The 26905-nt window shown below is 43.8% G+C and overlaps 1 protein-coding gene across 1 annotated transcript in view; it reads left to right on the forward strand.

The window, feature by feature from the left end:
- Positions 1-26905, forward strand: part of SRGAP2 (SLIT-ROBO Rho GTPase activating protein 2) — a 210580-nt gene that overhangs the window by 140937 nt on the left and 42738 nt on the right. The window contains exons 5-7 of the mRNA XM_057315097.1: positions 14906-14968; positions 22570-22785; positions 23397-23525. Coding sequence (XP_057171080.1) covers positions 14906-14968; positions 22570-22785; positions 23397-23525 — 408 coding nt within the window. The remainder of the gene's footprint in view (positions 1-14905; positions 14969-22569; positions 22786-23396; positions 23526-26905) is intronic.

Here is a 26905-nt window from a genome sequence, read left to right on the forward strand (position 1 = left end):
CGTGTACACATGGCCAGATTTCTAAGGTACATGCCTGGTAGTGGAATTGCTGGGTGAAAAAAATAAACGTATCTCCTTCTTTACGATACAATGCTAAACTGTTTTCCAAAACATTATTACTCTTTTTCACCCCCACCAACAATGTATGAGTTTCATTTTTCTACATCCTTGCCAACATTTAGTCTGGTCAGATTTTTAATTTTAGCTGTAGTTTGAATTTTACATGTTTTAATGTTAGCTATTATCATATTGGTTTTAGATTGCATTTTTCTGATTACTAATGAGGTTGAGGGCTTTTTCTTATTTTTACTAACCATGTAGATACATTCTCTTGTGAAGTACCTATCCTGAATATTAGTCATTTTACTGATTATATGTGTTAGACATATGTTCTCCTACACTGTGACTTATCTTTTTTTTTTAATGTTTTCTATTGGTTTGTAAAAGTTCTTAATTTTAGTGTGGTTGCACCCATTTTCTTTTATGGTTAGTGCTTTTCCACCACTTCGAAGAAAGCCTTTCCTACCCTAAGGTCTTGAAGATATTCCATTGTATTATCTTCTGAAAATCATAGTTTTGTCTTTCACATCATGGTCTAAAGCCATCCCCATGAAACCAGTTTTTTATATAGTGCAAGGTAGGGCACAATTTAATAATTAAAAAAAAAAAGGTATTTAATTTCCATATCATCATTGATTGAAAGTTACATCCCTCCTCCCCCACAACCACACACACTCGCTTTTTTTTTTTTTTTTAAGATTTTATGTTTTAATCTGACAGAGAGAGAGCAAGAGCGAGCACAAACAAGGGGAGTGGCAGGAAGAGGGAGAGGGAGAAGCAGGCTCCCTGCAGGGAGCCCGATATGGGGCTCAATTTCAGGGCCCTGGGATCATGACCTGAGCCGAAGGCAGACACTTCACAGACTGAGCCACCCAGGCGCCTCCACACACTTGCTTTTTAAAAAAAGTTGTGTGGAAGATTTACCCCGTGCCAGGCATGGTCCTAAATGCTTTCCATGCAGAAAGCAGAGAGGTGACATTTGAGCTGGGTTTTTAGTGAATGAAAAGGATTTTGTAATTAGAGATGGAAAAGGAAGGTGTTTGTGATTGTTGGGGGGAGCAGGGTGGAAGGACCTTCCATGTGGAAAGAACTGGCTTTAGGACAGAAAAGAGCACAGGAATGAGCCAGGACTCTTCAGAGGGCAGTGGGTACGATAATTTGGTTAAATCAGAGTATTTATAAGGAAAGTAGTTGAAGCAAAGCTGAAAAGAGCCCTGAATGCCCAACGGAGGAGTTTGAACTTTATTCTGGAGAGCATTTGGGTACCGTGGAAGGTTTATTCATAGGAAAATGATGTAATAGAGATGCCGTTCAGAAAGACCGGGCCTCTCATCCAGGGGCGGGGAAAGCAGTGCCAAGAAGAATGAAAAGGAGACAGATGTCAGATGTGTCATGAAGGAAGAGTCAGCAGCTTATGGCCACTTATTGGAGAGAGAATTGGAAGTCAATGATTACTTCTTTCTGTTTTTATGCTAGTGTCACACAGAAGAGGCCAGTGTGGTGTTAAGGAATTTGGGATAGCTGGTGAAGCTGACGTTGTCACATATGTCCCAGGAGCTAGATAGCCAAACCTTCCTTGGACCCCCAAATGGCCCATTACATGTGCTCATTTTTAGAACTTCCTGTGAAGTTCCTCCATTCTGTGGACTCTGGGTCACCAGAGAATGCCCGAGATTTGAATCTGGATTCTGAATCACGACAGCTAATTTTATAGATTCCCTTCATGTGAGGTAGATTCAGCCCCCTCCTGCCCTTTGATGGACTGTGGTTTTTGAAAAGCCCCTAAAGAAGTAATGAGGAACAATATTTAAAACCTCAGGTTTGCTTCTCTTTTGTTTTACCAGAATATTTTGGTTACCATGTCCTGGGAAATGAATAACTTTAAAACATAAGTGTGATAAGCCTTGGTGTTCACCACTATCCATTCATTCTTTCATATAAAGCATATTTCAGTACTTGTTAGGTATCCAGTATTGCACTGGACCTGGTGAGGGCTACATAGAAACATAAAATAATCTCTGTCTTCAAGGCTTAGACTTTGGGTTGTACTTCCAGAAATGGCAGTTTAGGTAATTCAGACCAACCTTCTGCTGCTTTGGAGCTGTTTTTCCCCAGGAGGCATCTACTATTCTAGAAAAGATCACTGAGGGCCAAGAAGCCGAGCAGAGCTTTTAATAGCCTTGTAGGAATAACAGGACAAAAACTGGAATACAAGGCCAAGGAGGGGGAGCCCTGGTAAACTTCTCCAGGCTTTAGAACCCCACAGAGATACAGCTTAGTAGTAAGGGTGAACCAGAAACAGACTTGAGCAGTCTCACAGGACTGAAGCCTAGCTTCAAATTATCTTAATCTCTAATTGGATTAAGGTGATCTAGGATAGTAGTGGCTAGAAGCAAATTTAAATCCTTTCTGGTGGAAGATACTATATCTGCTGAATAGTTCCCACTCATCATTTTGTATGTATAGTGCTTGTAAGAAAAACAGCATACCCACAGGAGATCCATGTAATGGTTTTCAGACAAACTTTAAATTAACTATGTTTAATACATTTATAAAATCAAATAATAACAAAAAACTGGAAATTATAAAAAATCAACTTAAAATGGATTAAAGATGTAACTGCAAGAGTTTAAACTCTTAGAAGAAAACGAGCATAAATCTTTGACCTTGTATTAGCTAGCATTTCCTAGATATGACATGAAAGCAGAAAACAGGCATAAATCTTTGTGACCTTGGTAGGTTAGATAACTTTTCTTAGATATAACACCAAACAAGCAATAAAGAAAAAAATACGTAAATTGAACTTCTGAAAATTATAAACTTATATGCTTCAAAAGATGCTGTTAAAAAGATCAAAAAGACAACCTGTAGACTCAGAGAAAATATTTTCAAATTATATATCTGATAAGGATCCAGTATTCAGAATATATAAGGAACTCTTATAACTCAACAACAAGAAGACAAACAACCCAATTTTGCAAAAGACAAAAGGCTTGCATAGACATTTCTTCAAAGAAGGTATATAAATGGCCAATAAACAGATGAAAAGATGCTCAACATTTTTAGTCATTAGGGAACTGCAAATCAAAACCACAGTGAAATACCACTTCATACCCACTGGGATGGCTATAATTAAAGAAAAATAAGAAAAGAACAAGTGTTGGCAAGGATGTAGTGATATTGGAACCCTCATACATTGCTGGTGGGATTGTTAAATGGTGCAGATGCTGTGAAAAACAATTTGGCAGTTCCTCAAAAATGTAAGCAAAACTTATGCAAAAACATAACATGGAGTTACCCTATGACCCAGCAGTTCTATTTTCCTACATATATACCCAAGAGAATTGGAAACAGGCTCACAGAAAAACTTGTATATGAATGTTCATAGTGGCATTATTCATAATCACCCCAAAATGGAAACAATCCAAATATTCATCAGCTGATTAATGGATTAAAAAAAATGTGGCATATCCATCCAATGGAATATTTCTCAGCCACAAAAAGGTAATAAGTACTGATAAAGCATGGATGGACCTTGAAAACAATATGCTACGTGAAAGAAGTCAGCCACATGTTGTATGATTCCGTTTGATAAGAAATATGCAAAATGGGCAAACACATAGAGACAGAAAGTAGGTTAGTGGTTACCAGGAGCTGAGGGGAAGGGGTGGTGGTATTGGGAGTGAATACTAACAGGTATGAGGTTTCTTTTTGGGGTGATGAAATGTTCCATAATTAGATAGTGGTGATTATTGCACAACCCTGTGAATATACTAAAAACCACTGAATTGTACACTTTATTTACTTTTTAATTGTGCACTTTAAAATGGTGAATTGTATGGTATGTCAATTTTCTCTCTTAAAAAAGGAAGACGCAAGCAGCAATTTTAGTACTGAAAATATACAGTAACTAAAATAAAGAGCTCAATGTATGGATTGATCAGATTAGACAAAGAATGGAGAATTAGACAAAGAATAAAGAATTAACTGAAAGGTAGGTTGGAAAAAATATATCTGCTAAAGCTTAGAGAGGTCAAAGGATGGAAAATACAAAAAAGAGGATAGAAGACTAATGGGATATGGTGAATGGGCCTAATATCATACATGTGAAGTTCCAGAGTAAGGGAACAGAGAGAATGGGTAGAAACAATATTTGAAGAGATAATGGCAGTGAATTGTCCAAACTTGAGAAAGACCTCAAGTTGCAGGTTGAAGAAGCATTATGAACCCCATGTAGGATAAACAAAGAAAATTACATGTGGGCACATTATAGTAAAATTGCTGAAAACCGTGACAGAGAGAATCTAAATCTTTAAGACAGCTAGAGACAGAGAGAGAGAGAGAGAGAGAAAGGCATATTACCTTCAAAGGAACAATAACAAGGTTGACAGTGGAGTTCTCAACAGAAATAGTGGAAGATAGGAGACGATGGAATGAAAAGCTGAAAGAAATATCTTTCAAAAGTGAAGGTGAACTAGACTTTTTCAGGCAAGAAAAAATGTGGAGAATTTATCACCAGCAGCCCTGCACTAAAAGGAATACTAAACGGTATTCTTTATGCAGAAAGAAAATTATCCCAGATGGAAGCCTTGAGATGCAAAAAGAGATACTGTTCGCCTAAATGAATAGGACTGTTAAAGAAGTAGTAATTTCATAAGAGGTACTAAGCATATATAAAATTAATGAAAATGGCAGCAGTAGAGTCTATCTCTAGGTTTAACAGTATTGTGTAAAAAGCGGTAAGAATATTCATTTATATTAGACTCCGGCAAGTCAAGCATATATTTTGTAATTTAGTGAGGGTTAAGAGTAGAGAAGTGACATCTCTATCAATCTAAGAGAAGAGGAAACTCAATTAATAAGAAATGGCCCCAAGGAAGGTAAGGTTGATTCTGGTAAAGGCAAAACTGTCGGGACATGGAACACAACAGTGGCTTCCAGGGGTTAAGGGTGGAAGAGAGTATCACTATGGAGGGGGGGCAGCATGAGAGAATTTTTTTGGTGGATGACAGAACTGTCAAGTGTCTTAATTGTGGTGGATTTCACAAAACACACAGAATATGGCAGAAGAGTGACTTTCACTGAATTTTTAAAATGGAAGAGAAAAAGAAGAGAAAATATAAGAGGAAAGGAGGCCGTAGAGAGAGGTAGAACAAATGGCATATAGCCGGTTGGTGGATTTAAATGTATCAGTAATTATAAGGATAAATTGACTCATGTAAAATTAAAAGGTAGCTTGTCAAACAGATTTTAAATAAAACCGAAGTGTATGTTGCTTATAAGAGAAGACATATGCCTTAAATATAAGCATATAGAAAGATTTAAAGCAGAGTGATGGGTAAGAGAGCTCAATAAGATCAGACCAAATAGATTTTAATTCAAAAAGTATTATTAGAGATAAAGGGAGACATTTTATAGTAATTGGAGATTAAAGTTACTAAGAAGTGGTATATACTTAATAACATAACCTTAAAATACATGAGTCAAAAACGGACAGAATTAAAAGAAGGAACAGACCAATCATCAACCCCAGTGGGAGATTTAATACCTGTCTTGATGAATGATTGAACAATTAGACCAAAAAAAATTCAGTAAAGATACAGAGAGTTGAAAAACAGTTAAACTGCCTAAATGACATGTATGGGCACAGTGCCTAACTGCAGACAGATACACATTTTTTTCAAGTGTACCTGGAACATTTATAAAGCCTGAATCAAAGAGGAAAAACCGAAGCACTTAGGTGAAAAATCAGAGCTGGAGATTGGAAATTGCGTTTCAAACTCTGGACATTTTCCTTCTCACAGTTCAATGATTTTTCATCGGAAATGAGGTACTGGCAAGAGGAAAGGTGCCCTCTTCCAAGGATATAGATTTTTTTAATTGTATGTGGACCATGCCGGATGGGAGTGGCAGTGTGGACCAAGTGCTGACAAAGACAAAAGGTTGCACACCCCCTTTGTATCTGAAGAGAGTTGTCACAACCCAGGTCTCCACCCCAGCCCCAAGGAAGTGCATTCTAGCCCTCTGCCAACAAAGAGCTCCACTTGTCACCTACAGTTGTCTTTATGCAACTCTTGGGCCCAGCTCTGGCACCTGGAGTGTCAAGAAAATGGTCTCTCCACAAGTGAACCTCCGGGAGCCTCTTCCCCTCTCTTGACAGTGGGATTCTAAGGCAACTCCAAAAGTACTAAAACTACACAGGTCCTTCAATGAATTGGCTTTGCTGCTGGGTTCCTCTTTCTCAAAGTATTTACTCAGCGATTTTCCCAGTGCCCCAGGCATTTCCTGTACGGGTGCTGCTGACTGTTTTACTTCCTACCAGGCGGCCCTCCTCTCCGTGTTCACGCTGCCAACTTTCAGATGAGCTCTATTAACTCGTGTTCTTCCAGCCTTTTCCCAGCCATCTGGGAGCCACACAGGCATTTGTCCCATCCCTGGCTCCTGGAATTCCTTATTGTGGGAGGGCATATGCTTGCAAGCACCTTATCATTCTGGCTCTCCTCCCTCCCTCCTTCTTGCCCAGTTCCAAGCCATTGATTGTTTTTTCTCCAGCGTTCATTTTACAGTTGCTGAGAGATTTGTGCTCTCATGTTGCCTATTTGCCTTTGTATCTTTTGTCCCCTGTGTCCTTGTCTACCCAGGGCACCACAGTTACCTAGACACCATTTCTATGCCTTTAGTGTCCTGCCTGGGAGATCTTCAATATGACCTCAAGAAATGCTTCGGCACTCGAGATCAGAGCCTGAAGACATTATTACACTCCTGCTAACATCATTATCCAGAAGAGTTAAAGATGGAAATTTGCCAAGAAAAGGGTCACAGTGGTGATTTAAGAAATGAAGCCTCAGACTTGGTTGTCTCTTTCCTTTTAAAGGATGTTTCTTTCAGCTTATTTTCTTAGTATTAGAATCGGTCCTTCTAAGAGATGGAAACAACCATAGAAGAACATTCAGGTTGTTACAAGACTGTTTTAGTTTGTGCCATCTGAGCTCCTGGGAGAGCAGAGAGGACCTTCAGCTTCTTCCTGGCCTCCGGCCCCATCCCTGGCCCTGACCCAGTCCAGTGGGACTCAGTCTTGTCTGAATTATGTGTTTCCATGGCAAGAGGTTCTGGTTACTTGTAATAGAGCAGAGCGAGCATCCATGGAGGGTAGGAGCTGAATCCACAGAGTTCACTGTCATGCCAGAGAATGGATTTTCTCCCAGGGCCACTAGTGTTACTGTGGTTGTTAAGTCTGGCTATTCATACATTGTGGAACTTCTGAAAAAGCCTTGAGGAAATGGCTTTCAGAAACAAGTGCCCTAAAGGAGAAAGCCCCCGGATTTCATTAAACCAGAGCTTGGTAATGGGCAGTCTTTGACTTTTCTGACCTAGGCAGTAGGGAGCTCCTACCTTTGGACATTTAATTTATGACCCCAGTTGAACGAAGTCCCAGTTGTGCAGTTGAGAAGGATTTTTTCTGTTTAATCTTCCTGAAGGGATAGAAAGTAATGTATCCCCCTTATTTTCCTTCTATACCACCTCCCTTCACTCCCAATTTCCTCCTTTCCGCTAAACACCTACTTCCCCCCCACCTTGGGAAAACTGCATATTTCTTATGGAGTCATTGTTACTTTGGTTCTTCCTGAAACTGAGGAGGAGAATAGATTGTGCAGCAGGGGACATAAGGAAAAGCAAAGATTCTTCTTCCCTGTGGGTTGATAGAGCCCTTCCATCAGAGGGAGTTAGCTGCCATCCTGCTGGGCGATTAGCTTCTGGGACCTTCCCAGTTCCACCTGTCATGATCACTAATGTATTGTGTGGTGGAGAGAGCACTCAAGTGGGTGTTAAAGAGGGCCGGATTGCAATATAATAATACCTAACAGATATTGAACATACTGGGTGCCACATTCTGTTTTAAGGACTTTATATGGACTATTATCTCATTATTACCATATTTTGCAGGTGTGGAAACTAAGGCCTGGAGCAGTTAAATAATTTCCCCGAGGTCATGTGATCACGTAGTGGAAGCAGGGTTCAAATCCTGCTCCGTCCAGAGCCTGCATGTTTCTTCACCCTCCTCCACCCTGCAGGTGGTCCTAGGCAGGGTGCCGAAGAGCTGTGTGACCCGGGAAAAGTCATCTCACCTTCTGGGGCTCATTTGTGAACTGTAACCCGAGGGGGTTTATGTGGGCAACTTCTGATGGAGTTTCTACTTCGAATAATCTATCTATATGCAGAAAAGGCAACTATGTTGTTTTATTCTCGTCGTTAGGTGAAAGCAGTGTTTAAGTCTAAACTAAAATATGATCTAATTGAACAACTGATTATTTCACGGCTCTGATGCACAAAGCAGTGGGGCCGGGCACGGTAGGAGACAGAAAGGGGCTTTAAAAGTTATCATCTGGGGCGCCTGGCTGACTCAGTCAGTTAAATGTCTGCCTTTAGTTCAGGTTGTGATCCCAGGGTCCTGGGATCAAGTCCCACGTTGGGCTCCCTGCTCCATGGGGAGTCTGCTTCTCCCTCTGCCCCTCCTCCCACTCATTCTCTCAATCTCTCTCTCTCAAATAATAAATAAATAAAATTTAAAAAATAGAAGTTATAATCTGTTTGTTTTGTTGTTTAGGCTAAGTAATTCGGATAAACAAGAATCTAATTGAGAAACCAGTTGTGTTAGAAGGTGAATTCTGAGACAGGTATTTTAGGTTTCATACTGTATCTGGTTTCGGACATTTTCTTTTAAGTTCTGACTCCTGTCACTTTGAGCGTTTAACTACACCCATTGACTTCTGAGTGAAGGAGCTACTGGTGAGATTAGTTTTTACGGTGCTGACAAGCTCAAGCGATTTTTTTAAAAAGTGGAATGTGCCTGCTTTGGGAGTCCCTTATACTGAAGCAATGTCATTATAACCTGAAATATCTATTATCACTTAGGCAAATTCAAAGAAAAAGGATATGTTGTAGAGTAGCTTGATTTTTTTGAAGCTGGAGTTCTGTTTCTGGCACACTAGATTCACCATCAAACTTGCTCTGGGGTCAGGTTAAAGTGCAGAATCCTCTTGGCTGAGATAGGGGGAAAAAATTGATCTTGAATAGAAAACTAGCTTAAGAAATTCCTTTTCTAGGGGCGCCTCGGTGGCGCAGTCGTTAAGCGTCTGCCTTCGGCTCAGGGAGTGTTCCCGGCGTTCTGGGATCAAGCCCCAGATGAGGCTCCTCCACTGGGAGCCTGCTTCTTCCTCTCCCACTCCCCCTGCTTGTGTTCCCTCTCTCACTGGCTGTTTCTCTCTCTGTCAAATAAATAAATAAAATCTTTAAAAAAAAAAAAAAAGAAATTCCTTTTCTAGTAAGGCCTTTGAGACTGGAAGAGTTGTGTTCTGACAGGCTCGGACATTAGATTAATGTCCATCTTTCTCAATGGCTTGTAAATTTCAAACTATTTTGTATACTGCTATATTCCCAGTCAAACCACAAGTGCTTGACACATAATAGGCGTTCTATAAATATTTACCAACAGACTCTTTATTGCTCACTCCTTGAAATCCAGCATTTCCCCCTTGCCAAGATCTAGGAGTTGAACCTGCTTCCAAACATCTGATCCCCCACCTTGAGAAGGCAAGTCATTTAGCGTCTGTCTTATTTGGTGTGCTCCAGTCCCTAACCCACTATTTTCTTTACTAATTCCACAACTTCAGTGTACCCAGTCTTTTTAAACCTGTGCATAATGACTCATTAATGAGTTGTAAAATGAACCTAGTGAGTTATGACTAACATAAAAAAAAAATAGAAGAGAAGAGAAAAGAATAGGAAATAGAATGCACTGCGTGTAGTAAGTACTTTTATTGTAGACACCCCTTTATACACTGGATTGCAATTTTAAAAATGTACATTTTGAAATCCCGGTCTCCCTGGTCTTTAGAAGGTAAAAGCACTTTAGGTGTCCCTCTCATGGCCGCTCCTAGCCAACCTCTCTATAACAGTTTTGCAATTCAGTGTGTTTGTATTTTATACTAGCTTGGGCTCCGCAGAGTATGAAGTTGTAGCTGGAGCACAGCCTTCCTAGAGCCGTCACATGGTATCCTAGTGAGTGTATGCTGAGTAGAAGGAGTCCCTCTGCATACAAGTGTTGTGGCCGAGGTGACATCTAAAATCATGTCTGAGCTCCGACCTGCAGGATCACCACACGTGCACCCCTGCAACTTCACGCACTGCCGCTTGTTTTGATGGGCTGAGGTGGGTTGGGGAAAGGCCAGACACAGTGTTCACCATCCCCTAGAGCACTGGTCCTGCTGCCAAACCCCCACTCCTTTTACCCCTGTCCTCCCCATCAAAAAGCGTTGCAGGCAAAGCTCCAGCTTGTGAAACCTGGCCTCTTTGAAGTGCCGGATGAGTGTCCCTGCAGCAGTCACTCTACATCTGGTGGGGCTTCTCCTGCTGCCAGCGCTTCATAGAGGCTTTGTGTCCCTTTCCTCAGAAACCTGGACATGTAAATTCAATTTTATTTTATTTTATTATTATTTTTAAAAATTTTATTTATTTGAGGGGGGAGAGAGAGAGCACGAGCAGGGGGAGCGGCAGGCAGAGGGAGAGAGAAGCAGACTCCCCACCAAGCAGGGAGCCCGAGGCGGGGCTCGATCCCAGGACCCCAAGACCACGACCCGAGCCGAAGGCGGATGCCCAACCGACTGAGCCACCCAGGCACCACATAAATTCAATTTTCAACTGGATTTTTTTAACAGTTGGTCTCAGAAGTCTCTGGGGGTGAGGGGTGCTAGCACTGGCAGAGGGAGATACATGCCCTTGAAAATTGGATTCTGTTTTGGAAAACTGCTGGCACAGGCTCGTCGGCAGGGAACTAAATGACCCACTGTTCCTACCTGCTGACAGGCTAAGCCTTGGGACAGCGCTGAGATTAGCTCTCACCACATGGCAGAGGCGTGCCTTGCTCTTTTCTTCCTTTCATACAGAGGCGGTCATTTTGTGCCTGTCAAATAGTACGGCTTTGTAGTACAAATAGCCCATCAACAACAGCCCACCCACCCAGCTAGTGCTGAGCAAAATCACTAAGGGGTAAGTTAAAAGGGGATCTCCCTGATGAAGACCGGTTTGAAAGCCCTTTCGTAATCTGTGTTCCTTGGGAAATGCTGATGGACAGACCCATACAAGCCCAGGAGATGTAGCCATCCAGAGACGAGTGACCAGCCCAGTGCCCAGCAGCCCAGACCACATGGCCTCTTGTTGCCTTGCATTTCGGGCGCTCTAGCCTGTCTTTGAGGGAGGAGGCTTTGGCAGGTTACCGTCTGGGGGAAATGAGGCTGTGCTTTTGCATTTCTGTCGTCCAGGGCTGCTGTCTGTTGGAAAAGGAGGATTCCCTGCCCATTTTGTACACACAGAGCTGGCAGGAGCTGTAGCAATCGCACTGTGCACTGTGCTCTGGATCAGCCCCGCCCCAGCGGCAGGCAGAGTGCTCCCCCACTCCCCCCCAACACATTCTGGCCACACGGTTGTGGTGAGCTTCAAAATAAAAGATCCCCGCCTAAGACACCACTGCACTTCCTATCCCAGAGAACCAGCATTGTTCACTGTGCCACATCTCTATTCTAAATTTAGGCATCTTTTTTTTTTCCAGGCAAAGATTACTATGCAAACATTTAAGAGAAAAACTTTGCCCAAAGTAATTTTTTCCCTCGACTTCTATTTGGTTTCCTGCAATGTTTAGATGACTCATTCTCTTCCAAGAAATTTTAAAGAAAAGAGATGAAGGCTGTGCGATGGCGCACAAAGACGGCTCTGTAAATTCTCTTTTTCTTCCCTGCCTAGAAACCTATTGCTTTTTTTTTTTTTTTTTTTTTTTAACAGGGACCGGAAAGGCCCTGCGGACTTCATTGTCATGTCCTCGGCCTCATCAGGTTTTGTTGTTCCCGGGATGAAATGTCCCTTTTGTCTTTGGGTGGGGCCCCCTTGTAGCTTCCCAGCCCCGACAGCCCTTCCAGCTTCCAGCGCTGCCAGCGCGGAAGCCCTTCCTGGCTTGCTGGGGCCGTGCTTGCCCCCAGAGGCACACAGTTAAGGTTTCTGAGATGGAGAACCCTGGCCTTTTAGCGTCCGTGAGAGGAGAGGGAGGCCCTGGCCATTTCCTGCCTCTCTCCTGGTGGCGGCGTTGTTCCTGTTTGCTAGGGGCTTCGCGGGGCGCTGCGACTGGGATGGCTTCACGTGTGTTCCGGGCCCAGCCCTCAGCCACGGGGAGCCCTAAGTCAGAGCCGCTTCGGCAGCCTGTTCAAATAAACAGGGATATTAGTTGAGTCGGTCCTTTTCCAACTAATCGGTACACGAAAGGAAACATCTGCCTGGGCTTCATTGCTTTTTTATTGGTGATGCTTTTTCTCCTCCTCCCTTCCCCTTCCCCCTCCTCCCGCAGCTGAGATATTTAAGTCCTGGGTAAGCAACAGGGTAGAGGAATGGGGAGCCTTCTCCCAGAACCTTCGCCATTTAAATGCAAGGAGGTGGTAAGGAAGGATGGGAGGCTGGCAGGGGAGTTGACCTGGAGGCGGGAGGGCAGAGCCTTTGGAGGGCAGGGCATTTGGAAGTGATACTCGTGGTCGCTTCCTGGCCTTGTTGCTGACTCTGGGGCTGGCTGATGAGTCATTTTGCCTCACTTCACCTCCTTGGATCTCTGCTGCTTCAGTGCAGCTCAGCTCTCCTCATGATGGGAAGGAGAAGCTGGTATGTGAGATTCTAGATGAAAGGCATTTCCTCTTGTGGCTTCTTCCAGTGGTTGAGGGCATTGAATGAGAGACGTTTGGGAATGGTGAATTTAAGACTGGCAAGATACCCTGAAGCCATCCATTTTGTAGAGCGTCTCGGTCCCCGAGGAGAACTTGCTCATTATCTTCCACTTCGGGAAGTGAAGCCAACCAACCGAACACTGAAGTGGGTGGTGGTTGCATCTAATATGGACTCTAGAAGCCAGGTGAAATAGCAGGAAGAATCATGGAAGAGCAGAGGTTAGGAGGGGCCTTAGGAACGCGTTCGCCTTTCATTTTATGGAAAAGAAAACAGAGGCCTAGAGAGAAGAATCGCGTTGTTCGAAGTTATCTTCTTGATGGTGGAGGAGCCAGGAATAGGAGACTCGTGGCTCCTTCAAGGGTCCTCCCACCCACTTCCACGCTACCCCGTGTAAATGTCCTGTCTCCGCACAGCAAACGTCACACAGATGTTGTGTTCCATAATTAATTCCTTAATAGAAAAAGGCAAAGCGTTAAAGAGACATGAAAATGCCTGAAGAATGTGTAAAAAAAGAGAAAGTTCAGGCTCCCTCCAGTCAAAGGACTGCAGATGACAAGAGGATACCATACCGAACCGTCAAGAGAAGAAGTGAAGGGACATGCTTCTAGGCTTCTGGTGGTACTTTTCATTGGTTCGACTTTTCTCAAGGGCAGTTTAATGGCATAAATGAAGAGCGTTTGATTCAGCAATGTGACTTCTAGGAGAAAAGGAGGAAAGGTGTGGGCATAGGTGTTGCACAAAGTAATACAGCAGGTTTTGTCATAAAAATCTGTAACCAAAGTGGATGTCCAAGAATAGGAGCTACAGCGATATCATCTTTCATAATGCTCTAGAAGAGTAATATGGAGGGAACTGTTCAAAAACACTTGTGTAAGTAAATAAGTTACAGTGTGTATCATGCAACCCCGATTTCATGAAAATCATATGGGAAAATCCTATCACATACGAGATAAAGTGTTGCATGGTGATTTCTTAGTGGTAGGAATTAAAAATGACCTCTTCTTTTTGGATGTTTTTGGTTTTTTTCCCCAGTTTTCTTATTAATTACAATAAACATAAATTCCTTTTGTAATCAGAAAAAAATAGTTTTAAAGTCATATATCTTGAATTAAGCAAGATCGTAAATGATTATGTTTCTGACATGCAAGACCTCTTTCTTCCTTCCCCTGGGAGCGGAGCTGTGCCAGGGGTAGTATTCTACCTTCTGTTAGAAGGGCATTGTTGGTATCTGATTGGTAGGAAAGAACTAGAAGGAGCTGGCAGAAGATGAAATGAGGGCTTCCCCTTTTGATGACCCAGTGATGCCAATCAGCTTTGTCCCCTGCTCTCTTGGGCTTGGCATAAAACACTCAGTATAGAAGGCATGGCTCTTTTCTCCTTCCTGCTTCTTCATTCTTCTTTATTTCTGCTCTTCCATTTGTGTAGTTAGATGCCAGCCCTGGATGGTAGCAGCAAAGAACTCGAAGGCCACCACTGCTTAGGATTAGCAGGTTGGAAACCCCTTAACATGTATTATCAGAGTCCGGTAACATCGGCTAATCTCCAAACCAGTCATTATTGGGGTACCACTGCCCTGGGAGTTTGGGGCAGAAAGAAATCAAGTAAGACCTATACCTCCTTCCTGCTTGGAGGTTCGTATTTGGTGAGGTACTTTGAAGTCCTTGGATGTTTATGTTCTTCTTTCTTTGGCGTCCTATTACACATCTGACTTCCCTCCAGAATTCTTGAGAAGGGTCAAGTGCAAGTGTCTGAGAAAGCTTACTCCACCTGACAACAGTTGCTAGGTAACATGTGGCTTTCAAGCCGCTCTTCGGGGACCAATTGAAAAATCGAAGCCTACACCCATTTGCCCTCCACACGATTGCCTTAGCAAGGCTAAAGAAGGGGCACATTTCATTTTATTAAAACTCTTTGAGTAATCTGACCATAATTGGGTCTGATCGGAGTGGTTATCTGATTTGCTGGATTAAATAATGGGCCTTAATTGAGTCTGTGTTCGTTGTAGAGCCAATGCTGCTCTTGCCTTTGTCGCCCCCTCCTCCCCCCTTCTGTTTCCCAATTAACCTCCCTTCCTCTTTTCTTGCAGAGTAAAGAAGTCGGCCAGCAGCTCCAAGATGATTTGATGAAGGTCCTGAATGAGCTCTACTCGGTAAATCATGGGTGCCTGGCTCTTTAACGAGCAGAGGGAAGCAGCATCTGGCAGCTTGTGGCCGTGGTCACACAGCAGCAGCACTGAGCTGATGTTGAGGAAAGTGTATAGTCCCTATTGGGGGTGACTCCACCCATTTCTTTTCTTCACACTCTTATTTTCAAGTCTGAACAAGCCAAAACCTCTCAAAATAAGATCCCTCCTCAGCCATGGCAACTAACTGTGGGGTTGTTGGGGCATAATCGCCAGAGACCAGCCAAGGCTTTCATTGGCACAACTGACCCCCATTAGCATCAAGCCAGGGACCCCGAACCTAATGGTGAGGAACACAGTCTGCATTGCACCATTAGTATGTGCCTGCCGGGAAGGACTTAGTGTTCAAGGTTTCGCATCAGTTCTTGGATTGATCTACGAGTTTGGGACAAGAGCGGGTGCCCTCGAGGGAAGCACAGGGTCCTAAATGCCCCTGATTGAAGGGGCCGATTCAGGCAGAGAGAGCGTGGCATCTACTCCCTGGGTTTTTAAAAGGCTGAACCTCAGTGAAGAGGCAGGCTTCAGGTTTAGAGAAGAAAATACAATCTGTTTTGAAATGGCTGGTGCTTTAGGCACGTGATGCCCGTGGCTGATGCATGTGTCTTCATGTACAGGAAGGAGGAGATGGTGGTGGTTTCCTCCCCAGCCAGGTTTTGTTAATTTTAATTCAAACACATGTGCACATCGAGGAAATTCCTGCTGCCATACAGGGAATATTTCAGTTGTGTAGCTAAAGCCTTTCGGGGCCCCCTTCTTCAGCAGGTCTGTGCCCGGCCTTTGTGTCATTCTGTAGGGTTGCCCCATCCTGTTCTGGAGGTGAAATTGCGTTTCCTTCCTCCCTTCTTCCTTCCTTCCTTCCTTCCTTCCTTCCTTCCTTCCTTCCTTCCTCCCTCCCTCCCTCCCTCCCTCCCTCCTTCCCTTCTTCCTTCCTTCCTTCCTTCCTTCCTTCCTTCCTTCCTTCCTTCCTCCCTCCCTCCCTCCCTCCCTCCCTCCCTCCTTCCTTCCTTCCCTCCTTCCTCCCTCCCTCCCTCCCTCCATCCCTTTTTCCTTCCTTCCTTCCTTCCTTCCTTCCTTCCTTCCTTCCTCTCTTTCTCTCTCTCTCCCTCTCTCTCTTTCTTCACAGGAAGACAGGCAGTGGTGACATGCATCACAGGCGTTTGGGATCAGAGAATTCCATGTTCTTGATCCAAAAGCCTAGGTGTGGCTCTTTTGTCATGGCAACTATTAAGCAAGTAAATAGGATAGAGTAGTCATCAGACTGGTCTCCAGTGACGCTCAGTTTGTTTGGACTTTCTGCTCTGTGACTCTTTGGCTCTGAAGCCAAGTAGATAGATGGTACTCTTTGGTTCAACTCCCAAGTTTTCATTTCTTTCAAGTGCAGTTAAGGTTTTTTATAAAAATAGAAGCGTGTTGATGTGAACCATTTACAGACTGGATGCGTTTTCCAGAACCCTGTTGTCTTTTTAATGCTTTACGTCTGCACTTTATATTCAGAGCATCTTCTAGGCACCAAGAAGAGCTATTACTCCCTTTTCCTGGCAAAGAATTCACCAAGATAGAACATGACACATGAAGTCATCATATGAATCCTTTTATTTTCTCTTAAGCACTGTGGGCCTCTGCTATTTGCTCTTTCTGGGGAGGAGTAGGATGGATAACCAGCCAACTCCAAACCAGCTCAAACCCAGTTTGCCACTTATGCAGTAGGACTTGAGGTTGCAACGAAAGAACAGTGCCTAGGTATCTGTTAGCTTTGCTCAGAGTCCAAGATCTCCTAATATGCTATGATTTTTAAAAAATAAATAAGTGAAAGGCTATAGTTCGTGCGGGAATGAGGAAGAAAGCTGTGGAACTGGCTGCTCTGGTTTGAAGAGGGCTGAACTGGCGAGTCAGACTGCAGTCTCCAGGCAGTCCAACATCGGCCAGGGCTTTCGTGCTGATGCAGAGCATGAAATCTTCCTGCGGCGTACGAACTGAGAATTGGCGGGGCATGGAGTCCCCTGCCAGGAGGTGAATGGGTATGCACTCTTTTTATTTTTATCTTTGTTTTATTTTATTGTCGTGTAGTTGACACGCAGTGTTACGATGGTTTCAGGCATACAACATAGTGATTCAACAAGTCTCTACCTTATGCTGTGCGCTAGAGTGTGCCTACCATTCATCACCATACAATGCTGTTATGATACCACTGAGTATATTCCCTATGCTGTGTCTTTTATCCCTGGATTCGTACTCTTTTAATTTGTCCACGGCCAAAATACAAATTTGACCTTTTCCTCTAGTGGGCAAGAGGAAGGGAAGAAAGAGTAGAGAACACTAACAAGTTCCAGGGAAGGCAGAAGGGTCTGGTACAGTGATTCTCAAGCATGGGGATTTTTTTCTCCAGAGGACAGCTGGAAGTGTCTGTAGACATTTCTGGTTGTCATGACCAGGGTGGGGGTGTGCTAGATTTCACCATGCAACTATAATCCTGTAATGCCCCAGCAAAGAATTATCTTGCCTAGAATGTCAATAGTGCCAAGATTGAAAAGCCATGGTCTAGTGACTGGAGTCTATCGAACTAGGCAACCTAGACTCGACCTGATGTGCCACGAATTGTAATATCCTGGAGGAGACTGTAACCCCTGTGAGCCAGCTCTCCACACACTTCATATACTGGTGTGTCCAGTCACACTTCCTAAAATATATGACAGTAGTTAAGGGTCAAGTGAGTTCGCATATTCTGTAGGCCATTAGAAAGTTCAGAGGCTAGAATTATGAGTTGTTTCTTCTGTAGGGTGAGATGAGTGTAGGATGGCCTCAATAAGGTGCCGTGGCATTAGGGTGGCTGACTATCCCAGTTTGCGTAGAACGGAAGGGTTTTTGGGGGCATGAGACTTCGAGTGCTACACATAGGAAAGCCCTTTGGTAAGCCGGGACGTTTGGTCATTCTACGTGGGACAGTGGTTTCATCAAGCAGGAGCGTGGCACTGTTATTATATGCTGGCTATGGAAAGCTGCTTGCTGAATGTTCTCTCTTCTTCTGTCTCTCAGAGGAGTCAAGAGAACAAGGGAGATCTTTTTATAAGGAGCTTATACCTCATTTGCTTTTTGGGAAGGCAAAAGAGCCTCTTGCATCAGTGACCCCGTGGGCAATAGAAGTTACCTGTGGGCATGGAATAAAGGAAACCAAGGATATAAGGAACCCACTATGTTCAGTGCTCTCCTTAGCTTGTATCTCCCCTTATGCTCAAAATATTTCTTTTTGGGTGACTGATTACCCAAGGGTTGATAATTTAAGTACTTTTGAATCTTGATGATCTAGGGGGCAGAGCCTTGTTGTTCCCAAATAAAGATGCCTTTGGGCAAGAGGCCCAGACTCATACCATAAGTGGCCAGCTGCCCCTCTGTACCTTCCTCTTTTCTGCCTGAAGGACCTTTGATTTTCCTGACTTGGCATTCTGTGCCAGGGGCTGCTTCCCACAGCTGCCATTCAGAGAGCAACCCTAGTGAGCATTTTCCTCCGTGTGTTTTTTCCCCCCATAATGAGCTATCTAGTTGGTAGGCCATGGGTAAGTGGTTTTCATTTTCCAACTAGTGACCCAGGAATGCCTTTGAAGTTGGAGCACACTGCTTCTCAAAGAACTCTGGTGTTTTCTGCCTCAGTTGTACCCAGAGTTTGTATCTGAAAAAGCCCAGCAAGTGCTCACAGGAAGGAGAGTCTGTGGGGGCACGGAAGCCACATGAATTGGCTAAGTAGGAAGAGTCAAGTAAGCCCTTGAATTGAGAAAGAAGAGGTGTTGCAACGCTGGGATGTTGATGCCCTAGAAGCTTTATGCTTCCATATTCCCCCTGAATATATGGCTCCCTGATCTGGTGCAACAGCTATCTGCTGTCAGAGCTGCTGCAGGCTGGTATTAGCACCTGCCCCCTTGAAACAGTGTCAGTGAGAAGTCCCCCAGCTCTGCTTGCCTGTTTGTCTCCAGCACTAGGCACTAAGGATACAAAGACAAATAGGGGATGTCCCTGAACTCAAGGCATTTAGTTTTAATAGAAGAGACAGAAAAGTAAAGCAGCAAGTGAAGTATGAGGTGATAACATTTACATGTCTTCCCAGAGGAAGGGCATGAAGTCAGGCTCCTTGGAGAGATATTTGAATTGCATCTTAATTGCTAAGAGCTCTCTTATTATTCTCCAAATGCTCCTTTTTGGTTGTATTCTGTTCTTGTTTCATGATACAATGTCTTTTCATTTTTCCTTGATTTCTCTAGAGATATTACTGCTCTTGAAGTTTGCTTCTTTCTGTATACTTTCTGTACCCTCTAAATTGCTTGTTTTGGTCTTGGCCTTTCATATTAGATGTTTTCCTTACATGTTTGGTAATCTTTAGCTGCCTTTTCATATTTTAAAGTGAGGCATTGAAAAACTGGTTGGAAGTTCTGTGCCAGCCGTCGTCTTTACTGTAGGGTGATCTGACTGGTGTTTCCTTGGGGAAGCCCTGATATCAGTATTTCTAGGTCTTTTATCTTGGATAGTCAGATTCCCCAGATAAGACTCTTCTGACCTCCTGCCTATGTCTGGGACCTGAGTTGTGAAGAGGCCAGGGCCATCACAACATTCAGTATAGAATTTTCTGTTGATCTTCCTATTTTAAGTTCAGTAACCCTAGCCTCAGCTGAGCCTGGTGTCCCCAATCCGTAGGCCTTCTATAAGAGAATATGCCTCTTGTTCTCCACTATGGAGGGGGAAGGGATGGGATCTGGTAGTCCACCAATTCTTAGGCTTCCAGTAGTTTCTCTTGTTTTAGCTTCACCTTCATCCCACGGCCACTAGTTCCTCTTAGGGCTTCTGTGATATAAGTCTGGTTGCTTCTTGGCTCTGCCTTCTTTTGGTTTAGGGTTTGGTAGATCATTCACTACTTGCCTCCCTGCTTTTTATGTGCTTTCATTTTTATTTTCGTCAGTTTATATTTAAAAATAATAACTCTTTTCTATTATTTTAGTGTGGCTTGGGGAGAGAGCAGAGCTAATGGCATGAATTAAGATTTCGGTTTTTGAAGTAAAGTGAATTCTCTCTGTAGAACTGAGAATTTAGACTTCTGAGTTTTTCCCCGTGTGTGTGTGTGTGTTTGTGTGTGTGTGTGTGTGTGTGTGTGTGTATTTTCCGCCTTCCGAGTTCTATCTTGACTTCCCTATTTCTCCAGTTATTTTGGCATCAATTATTTAAGCTTTGGCCTCTGGACACCACAGTTTTTCCTTGAGTTGAAGGATACTAGCTATACTTCTTCCACATTGCCACAGAGGAGAGATTTGCTGTCATTAAGTCATTTCAGCAACCACACTGATTGTAAAATTACCAACTGTGGACATGACACATTTCCCAACCGTGGAGAAGAGAAAAAAACACAAAAGAAGAAGTGGTGCTTGCCCTTAGGAATTCATAGTTTCTTAGATGAGGTAGTGTTTTACTCTTTCAAAGAGAGTTCTTTAGTGGGAAGGAGCAATATAAATCACTAATTTTCATTACTTCATTGTTGTCTTCTTGGCACTATTCCTTTAAGTCCTTTTTTGTCTCATATTCATTCATAAGGTTTCTTTATCTATCATGCATCTTCATGAAATGGAAAATCACTTTCTTAAGAATCATTCATTTTTATAACTGTTCATTCAAGCTTTTGAATCCATATTCAGGTGAAAAGAAAGAAAAAGTAGTCTCCTGAATACCCTTCCTCAGCCTGGAAAACAGATGCCTCTTCCTCACTTCTTAATCATCCTGGAATCTGGAGGACTGTTTGAATTACTTAGAAAGGTTTTTAATGCAACCAGTTTTTAAATATCATTTCTCCAGTGTAGAGAATGTAGAGAGTTAATATTATACTTAGGGGAAATGATGTCAGGTTGAAAATAAGGTAAAGCTGATGTAAAATGTTCTGTATCCAAAATGAGACGTTTAACTCTAATGAACTTTGATTTTGTCGATGGGCCAATATTCTTTATTCTTTCCACCACCTCTCACCAATCCTAAGGGATTAGTACACCCATAAGGTCCCTCCAGGAGTTCTCAACCTCAGCACAGTGGACATTGTGGGCAGACAACTCTGTGGTGGGGGCTGTCCTGTGTACTGTGTGGTTAGCCGCCTCCCCGGCTTCTACCCACTATATGCCGGTAGCAAGCTCCCAAGTTGTGACAATCAAAAATGTCTCCAGATTAGCCCTTGCTTAGGACTACTGCTCTAACATGAAGCCATTCATGAAACCAATTCCTCTTTTCAAACTGGTCATGACTAAACCTAACCTTTCCTCCCAACTTACCCAGCTCTGGTCCTATTCAGAGGAAGACACTGGTGCCTCGTGGCTCAGAGTGTGGACTTTGTGGTCTGAGAAACCTGGGTTTGAATCCTGATTCTGCCATGTACTAGCTGTGTGACGTTGGGTGGGATAGTTTAATCTCTTTGAGCCTCGGTTTCCCCATCTTTAGAAGTGGAGATAATCACATGTCTTTCCTAGAGGAGTTGTGAGGGTTCAATGAGGCGACGTGCTTAACGCCACTGACACACAGCTCATACCAAGTAAGCGATAGAGATTGCGATCCATATTATGCCCTTCCTCCCCTCTGTTGTTCTGTCTGCAGCCCCGCCCCACACACGTGCACCCAACTCCCACACTCTTTCTCCCCCTCAGAGAGATTGCATGGCATCAAAATGTCAGCACTCTTGGTCTTTGGCTTGCTTAGTTGTAATCAGCATTTTTAATTCCCAGATAGAAGCTAGAGGCTCCCTGTGTGGAAACAGAGCTCCAGCAGGGACGAGCAGGCACCTTGTGGCTGGAAGTATATTCGGGAGGAAACGCACACAAGTTCTAGGCTTCCTGGCCTCTTCATTAAGAAAAGAGATTGGACTCCCAGACAGTGGCTTTCGTGGGGAATTTGAAAATTGTCTTGTTCTCCTGTCACACTACTTCCTTCCTATGGCAACTCTAGTTTCACCCGACATGGGTTTTATTCCTTCTTAGACTCACCTGAATTGTTGTGTGGGTTAACAGTCTTCATAGGGCTGTTTTCTAGATCCCAGGGTTGCTATAATGATGAAATGAGAAAAATGCGTATGTAGCAGTTGGCACATTTTGTATCTGAAAGGTCCAGAAAGTATCGATTACTCCGCAAAGCTGTGCTGGCTTCCTCAGGGTTCCTCACCTGCCGGGGGATGGCTTTGCTCTTGGGATCCGAGTGGTGGTGGCGTATGCTGCGTACTTGGCGTTGTGAGCTGGCTAAGCGATAGAAATTACTTAGCCGATATAAAAAAGTCATGATTACAAGTGTTGATAAATAGAAGGAAATAATACATGATGGAAGACATGAAGACATTTTAATAATATGACATATTGGCTCTGCTCAGATGCTGCTTTCCTGCGCTTTGGGGTGGTCTTTGATATGCAATGTTGGCTGAACCAAACATTTAAGAAGTTTTCCCTTAAGGGCATGAGGATACTGCTTCATGTGGGACAGGTCCAGCTGAATCAGGTGGTCTGTAAAGCAGAGAACTGACCCTATTGGCTTGACCTCTGGGGGCGGGGGCGGGGGGTGTCTTGCAGGTCATGAAGACCTATCACATGTACAATGCCGACAGCATCAGTGCTCAGAGCAAGCTAAAGGAAGCAGAGAAGCAGGAGGAGAAGCAATTTGGAAAATCGGTAAAGCAGGAAGACCGGCAGACCCCACGCTCCCCTGACTCCTCGTCCAATGTCCGCATTGAAGAGAAGCATGTCCGGAGGAGCTCGGTGAAGAAGATTGAGAAGATGAAGGAGAAGGTGTGTATGCTTCAGCAACTGTAGGGACTGGAGAGGAGCACTGTGGAAGTCAGGATTGATAGGAGTTTTCCAGTAGGTGCCATGAAGAGCAGAACAAAGAATCTCATTCCTTTAGTGCCCAATGGCCAAAAGTGAATCCTCACTATCTGCCCTGGAAGAAATTCTGGGTGCTGGAAGAACTTGGGCGTGGGAGCTCCAAGTTTTTCACCTGTAGCAGATTCATAAGAAACAGTGGAAACCTTTTCCAAGCCTGGGGATAGGGGGCGGGGGGTGGACTGCAGACCTAGGGCTTGGCTTCAAATGTCACATATTCAGGGACAGAGGTAGTGACACCTTCTTCCGGGTGGCAGTACAAGGATGGAGAATGGTGTTTGCAGATAGAACCAAAGTGGGACATGCATCTAAAGTAGGGAGCCTCATTAACCTTTCCTGGATTGATCTACATTATGCCCTTGAATCTCATTAAACAGAATTAGAACCCAATTTAAGGCAGACGCGCACAGGGAGTAGCAGCACAATTGTGGTTCTCGAATGTACTGTACTTTCATCTTTTAGAGCACAATCTCCCCTTTAAAAAAAAAAGTAGAATTGAACTTTTGTTCCCTTTTCAGCGCCAAGCCAAGTACACAGAGAATAAGTTGAAGGCCATTAAAGCCCGGAATGAGTACTTACTGGCTCTGGAGGCAACCAATGCATCCGTCTTCAAGTACTACATCCACGACCTGTCTGACCTTATTGATGTAAGTGCTTAAAGCTGGGGGTTCAGGGGCACCTTTTTCCTGGTTTTGGAGGGCTGTTCAGGTGTTCCCCAGTTCTGTTGCTCAGGCATTTTGGAGCATTTTGAGAAGAATTATGAAGATAATAGCCATGGTCCATTAGGGGCCTGCCATGTACCAGATATGAGGTGAAGCCCTTTATACTTTATCTTATTCAGGTCTTACTACAATCCTGGGAGGAAGGCACTCTTATCTCCATTTTTATAGTTTAAAATTCAGAGTTTAGATGACTAACCCGGAGTCAGCTATTAAGTGACAGAGGCAAGATTCAACCCTAGGTCTGATTACTAAACCCGTGCTCATAACAGCAATGCACTTCTGTCTCCCAGCAAATGTTCCCTTGAATCAGGTGCGTGCATGTAGGAGTGAGCGGCAAGAGCTGAAGAGTTAGAATGCCATACCTTGCATTTAGATAACACTTAACGTCTCTCGGCATTACTTCATTTGACTATCCTATCACCCTCTGGATCACTGTTACTATCTCCAGTTTGAAGATTAGGAATCTAGGGCTCAAGAAGGTTACTTGCCCTCAGCTACACTGCAGTTGAGGGTCCTGGTCAGTTAGGTAGCTAGATGCCCTTGACCTATGGCCCATGCCTTCGGATCCGTGACACAAAGGTGATGAGAGGAGCAGAGGAGTAGGCACATGTGTTTTGCATACGTTAGGTACAAGGGATACGTTCTTTGTCTTTGGCCATACAGGTCAGCCTTGGCCTTGTTTCTTCTGCTGCTTTTCTTCCAGCTTTATAGTTGAGTGTTGCAGTCTCTCTCACCTGCAGACTCGCTCCTGGCCCAGTTCCCGAGCCAGCCCTGCCTGCAGCAGCAGGAGTACACCCTTCCCTCCAGTCTTCAGGGTGGTGGCCCTGGAGCCAGCTGACTTCGCGTCAGCAGCCCGGCCTCCAGGGCCTCAGGCGTACCTGGGCCAGTCTCCTTTCTGAGGCCTGATTTTTGCCTCTGGCTGTTGGCGGGTAGCCACTGGGCTTTACAGGCTTCTGGCCAGACCTGGCACACTTGCCTGACTTGGTTTCTCAGTGAATGAACCTGCCACACTTCACAACAGCATTTGGGGTCTGATCGAAGATTCAGGTCATCTGGGGCTTGGCACTGACCCGTTTTGGAACTCTGCCGTGCAGAGCACCACAGTTCTCTCCCACCTCTCTCCGGCAAACAGAGGAATTGGACTTGATCTTGGTACTGAAATCTGGCTTCACGTGCTTGGGGAACTTCTCTATACTAGTTCCTTCTGCCAGGGATTTCTGATTCGGTAGATGTCAGCCTCTTCATGCCCTGGGTGTCATGGTCCTACCGGTAAGTGGAGCCCTGAGGTCTGTTCCAGGCACTGCTCTCTTCTTTTTGCTTGTTGATGCCAATCTCAGCACTGTCCTTCAAGGGAGGTCAGTGCCCTAAACAGGATCCTTTCTCCTCGTGAGGGGAATGGCTCTCTGCTGTTGGTTAAAAAAATCAGACCATGCAGTCCATCATACCTCTTCCTCCGATTTGTCCTTTCCTCTTGCTTTTGCCCCCAGAACAACTCTCCCACCCTTTTCACCACAATGCCCACCTCAGGGGGGAGAAAGGGGCTAAGGCTGTGTCAGTCATAACTTTGCAAGCCATAGACCCTCCGTCAGATATGCATAGATGTTTTAAAATCAGTCCAAGAAGCAAGCTATTTTGCACCTTATTCTCACTTAAAAAGAAGAGGAGGAGGAAAGGTGTGTTAGAGCCCATCTTCACGGGATGCGGTATGAGGCCTCATGAGAAAGTAGCCTACCAGCTTTGTTAGCGCTCAGCCAGGGTGTGGGTGTACGTTACTGTGATGTGAGTGAGCCTGGGTTGGTAGCGTTCCAGGCCACTCAGATATAAAGTTGCTCTTGTTTTGTTTGTTGTTTGTTTTATTTTGGTTTTTCCTAAGGTGAGGACAGATTCATTACTCTTCTTCTTTTTAAAACTGATAACATTATGCAGCTAAGTAAATATTTATTTGGAATGAGGCTATGTGCTTAGCATCAAGGGTACAAAATGTATAAAATAATTTTTGCCCTAGAGATATGCAGAGACCTACAAAGAGATAATTTCTATGTAACTGGCTAACTGCAATGCTGAGGGAAGCCCAGGGGGCCCTAGAAAAGTGTTCTTCAAACTAGAGGTCATGATCCATTAGGGGGAGTCATGAAATCACTTTTATGGATTTCATTTATTTTTTTTTTTTTGGATTTCACTTATTTTTTTAAAATGAATGAACTAGAATAGAACAGAAGAGACTAGAATAGAATAGGAAGGAAAATAAAATATCTAGGTACATCATACTTCATAAGGTTACGTTTTATTTTGTGAAACTGTTGGGTGTGTGCGTGTGTGTGTGTGTGTGTGTGTGTGTGACAAGATGAATTTCTTACTGTGAGTTGGAAGTCAAAAAAAATTTGAGTCACTGCACTAAATACAGAGGAATGTCTCTTAGTCTCTGTAAGCTTCATGAAGGCAGGAACCAAGTCTTTTCTTTACTTTAATATATAATCTGGGGCACCTGGCTGGCTCAGTTGGAAGAGCATGCGACTCTTGATCTCAGGGTTGTGAATTCGAGCCCCATGTCAGGTGTAGAGATTACTTAAATATGTAAAAAAAACTTTATATATTAAGGTATTCTTTTTAAAAAAAAAAATATACATCGTGCTTAATAATAGCTGAGCACATAGCATATTTATTGAAGGAAGAAAGGAATAGAAGGAGGAGGAAGAAGGTGATTTCCTAAGGCAAGATTTTTTTTTCCTTTTTGTGCCTTTTAATACTGGCTGGAGATATAATTTATATACACTGCCTGAACTTCAGTGTTACAGTTTCAAGAGTTATGATAAATTCAAACACCCTTGTAACGTACATCTCTATCAAGATAGAAAATATTTCCATTGCCTCAAACGTTCCTCTCTTCTCTGCCCAGTCAGTCCCTCACCCCAAGGCAACCACTGTTCTGATTTCTTTCACCATAAATTAGTTTTGCCTGTTGTAGAATTGCACGAAGATCGGCTTTTACAGTACGTACTTTCCGTACCTGGCCTTTTTTGCCCAGCGTGATGTTCCTGAGTGTCACCCCTGCTAATGCACGTGTCAGTAGTTTCCTGGATGATCAAGGCAATAAAAATGGCCCAAAGGACACCTTGGCAACACACCAGCAGTTAGGGCAGGAGTGAGTAGGGAGCCTGGGTACCTTGGCGTTCAGATCTTGACAGGATCCAGAGCTTGCTTTAAGACAAGGGACAAGTCTTGTGCCAGTCTGTTGCCCTCTGTGTTACAGGCACCATGCTGCCTCCTTCCTTGTGGTGTGGAAGTGTCATGTGTGCTGAAGGCAT

The sequence above is a fragment of the Ursus arctos genome, unplaced genomic scaffold (genome assembly GCF_023065955.2).
Source record: "Ursus arctos isolate Adak ecotype North America unplaced genomic scaffold, UrsArc2.0 scaffold_2, whole genome shotgun sequence".
Taxonomy (NCBI): Eukaryota; Metazoa; Chordata; class Mammalia; order Carnivora; family Ursidae; genus Ursus; species Ursus arctos.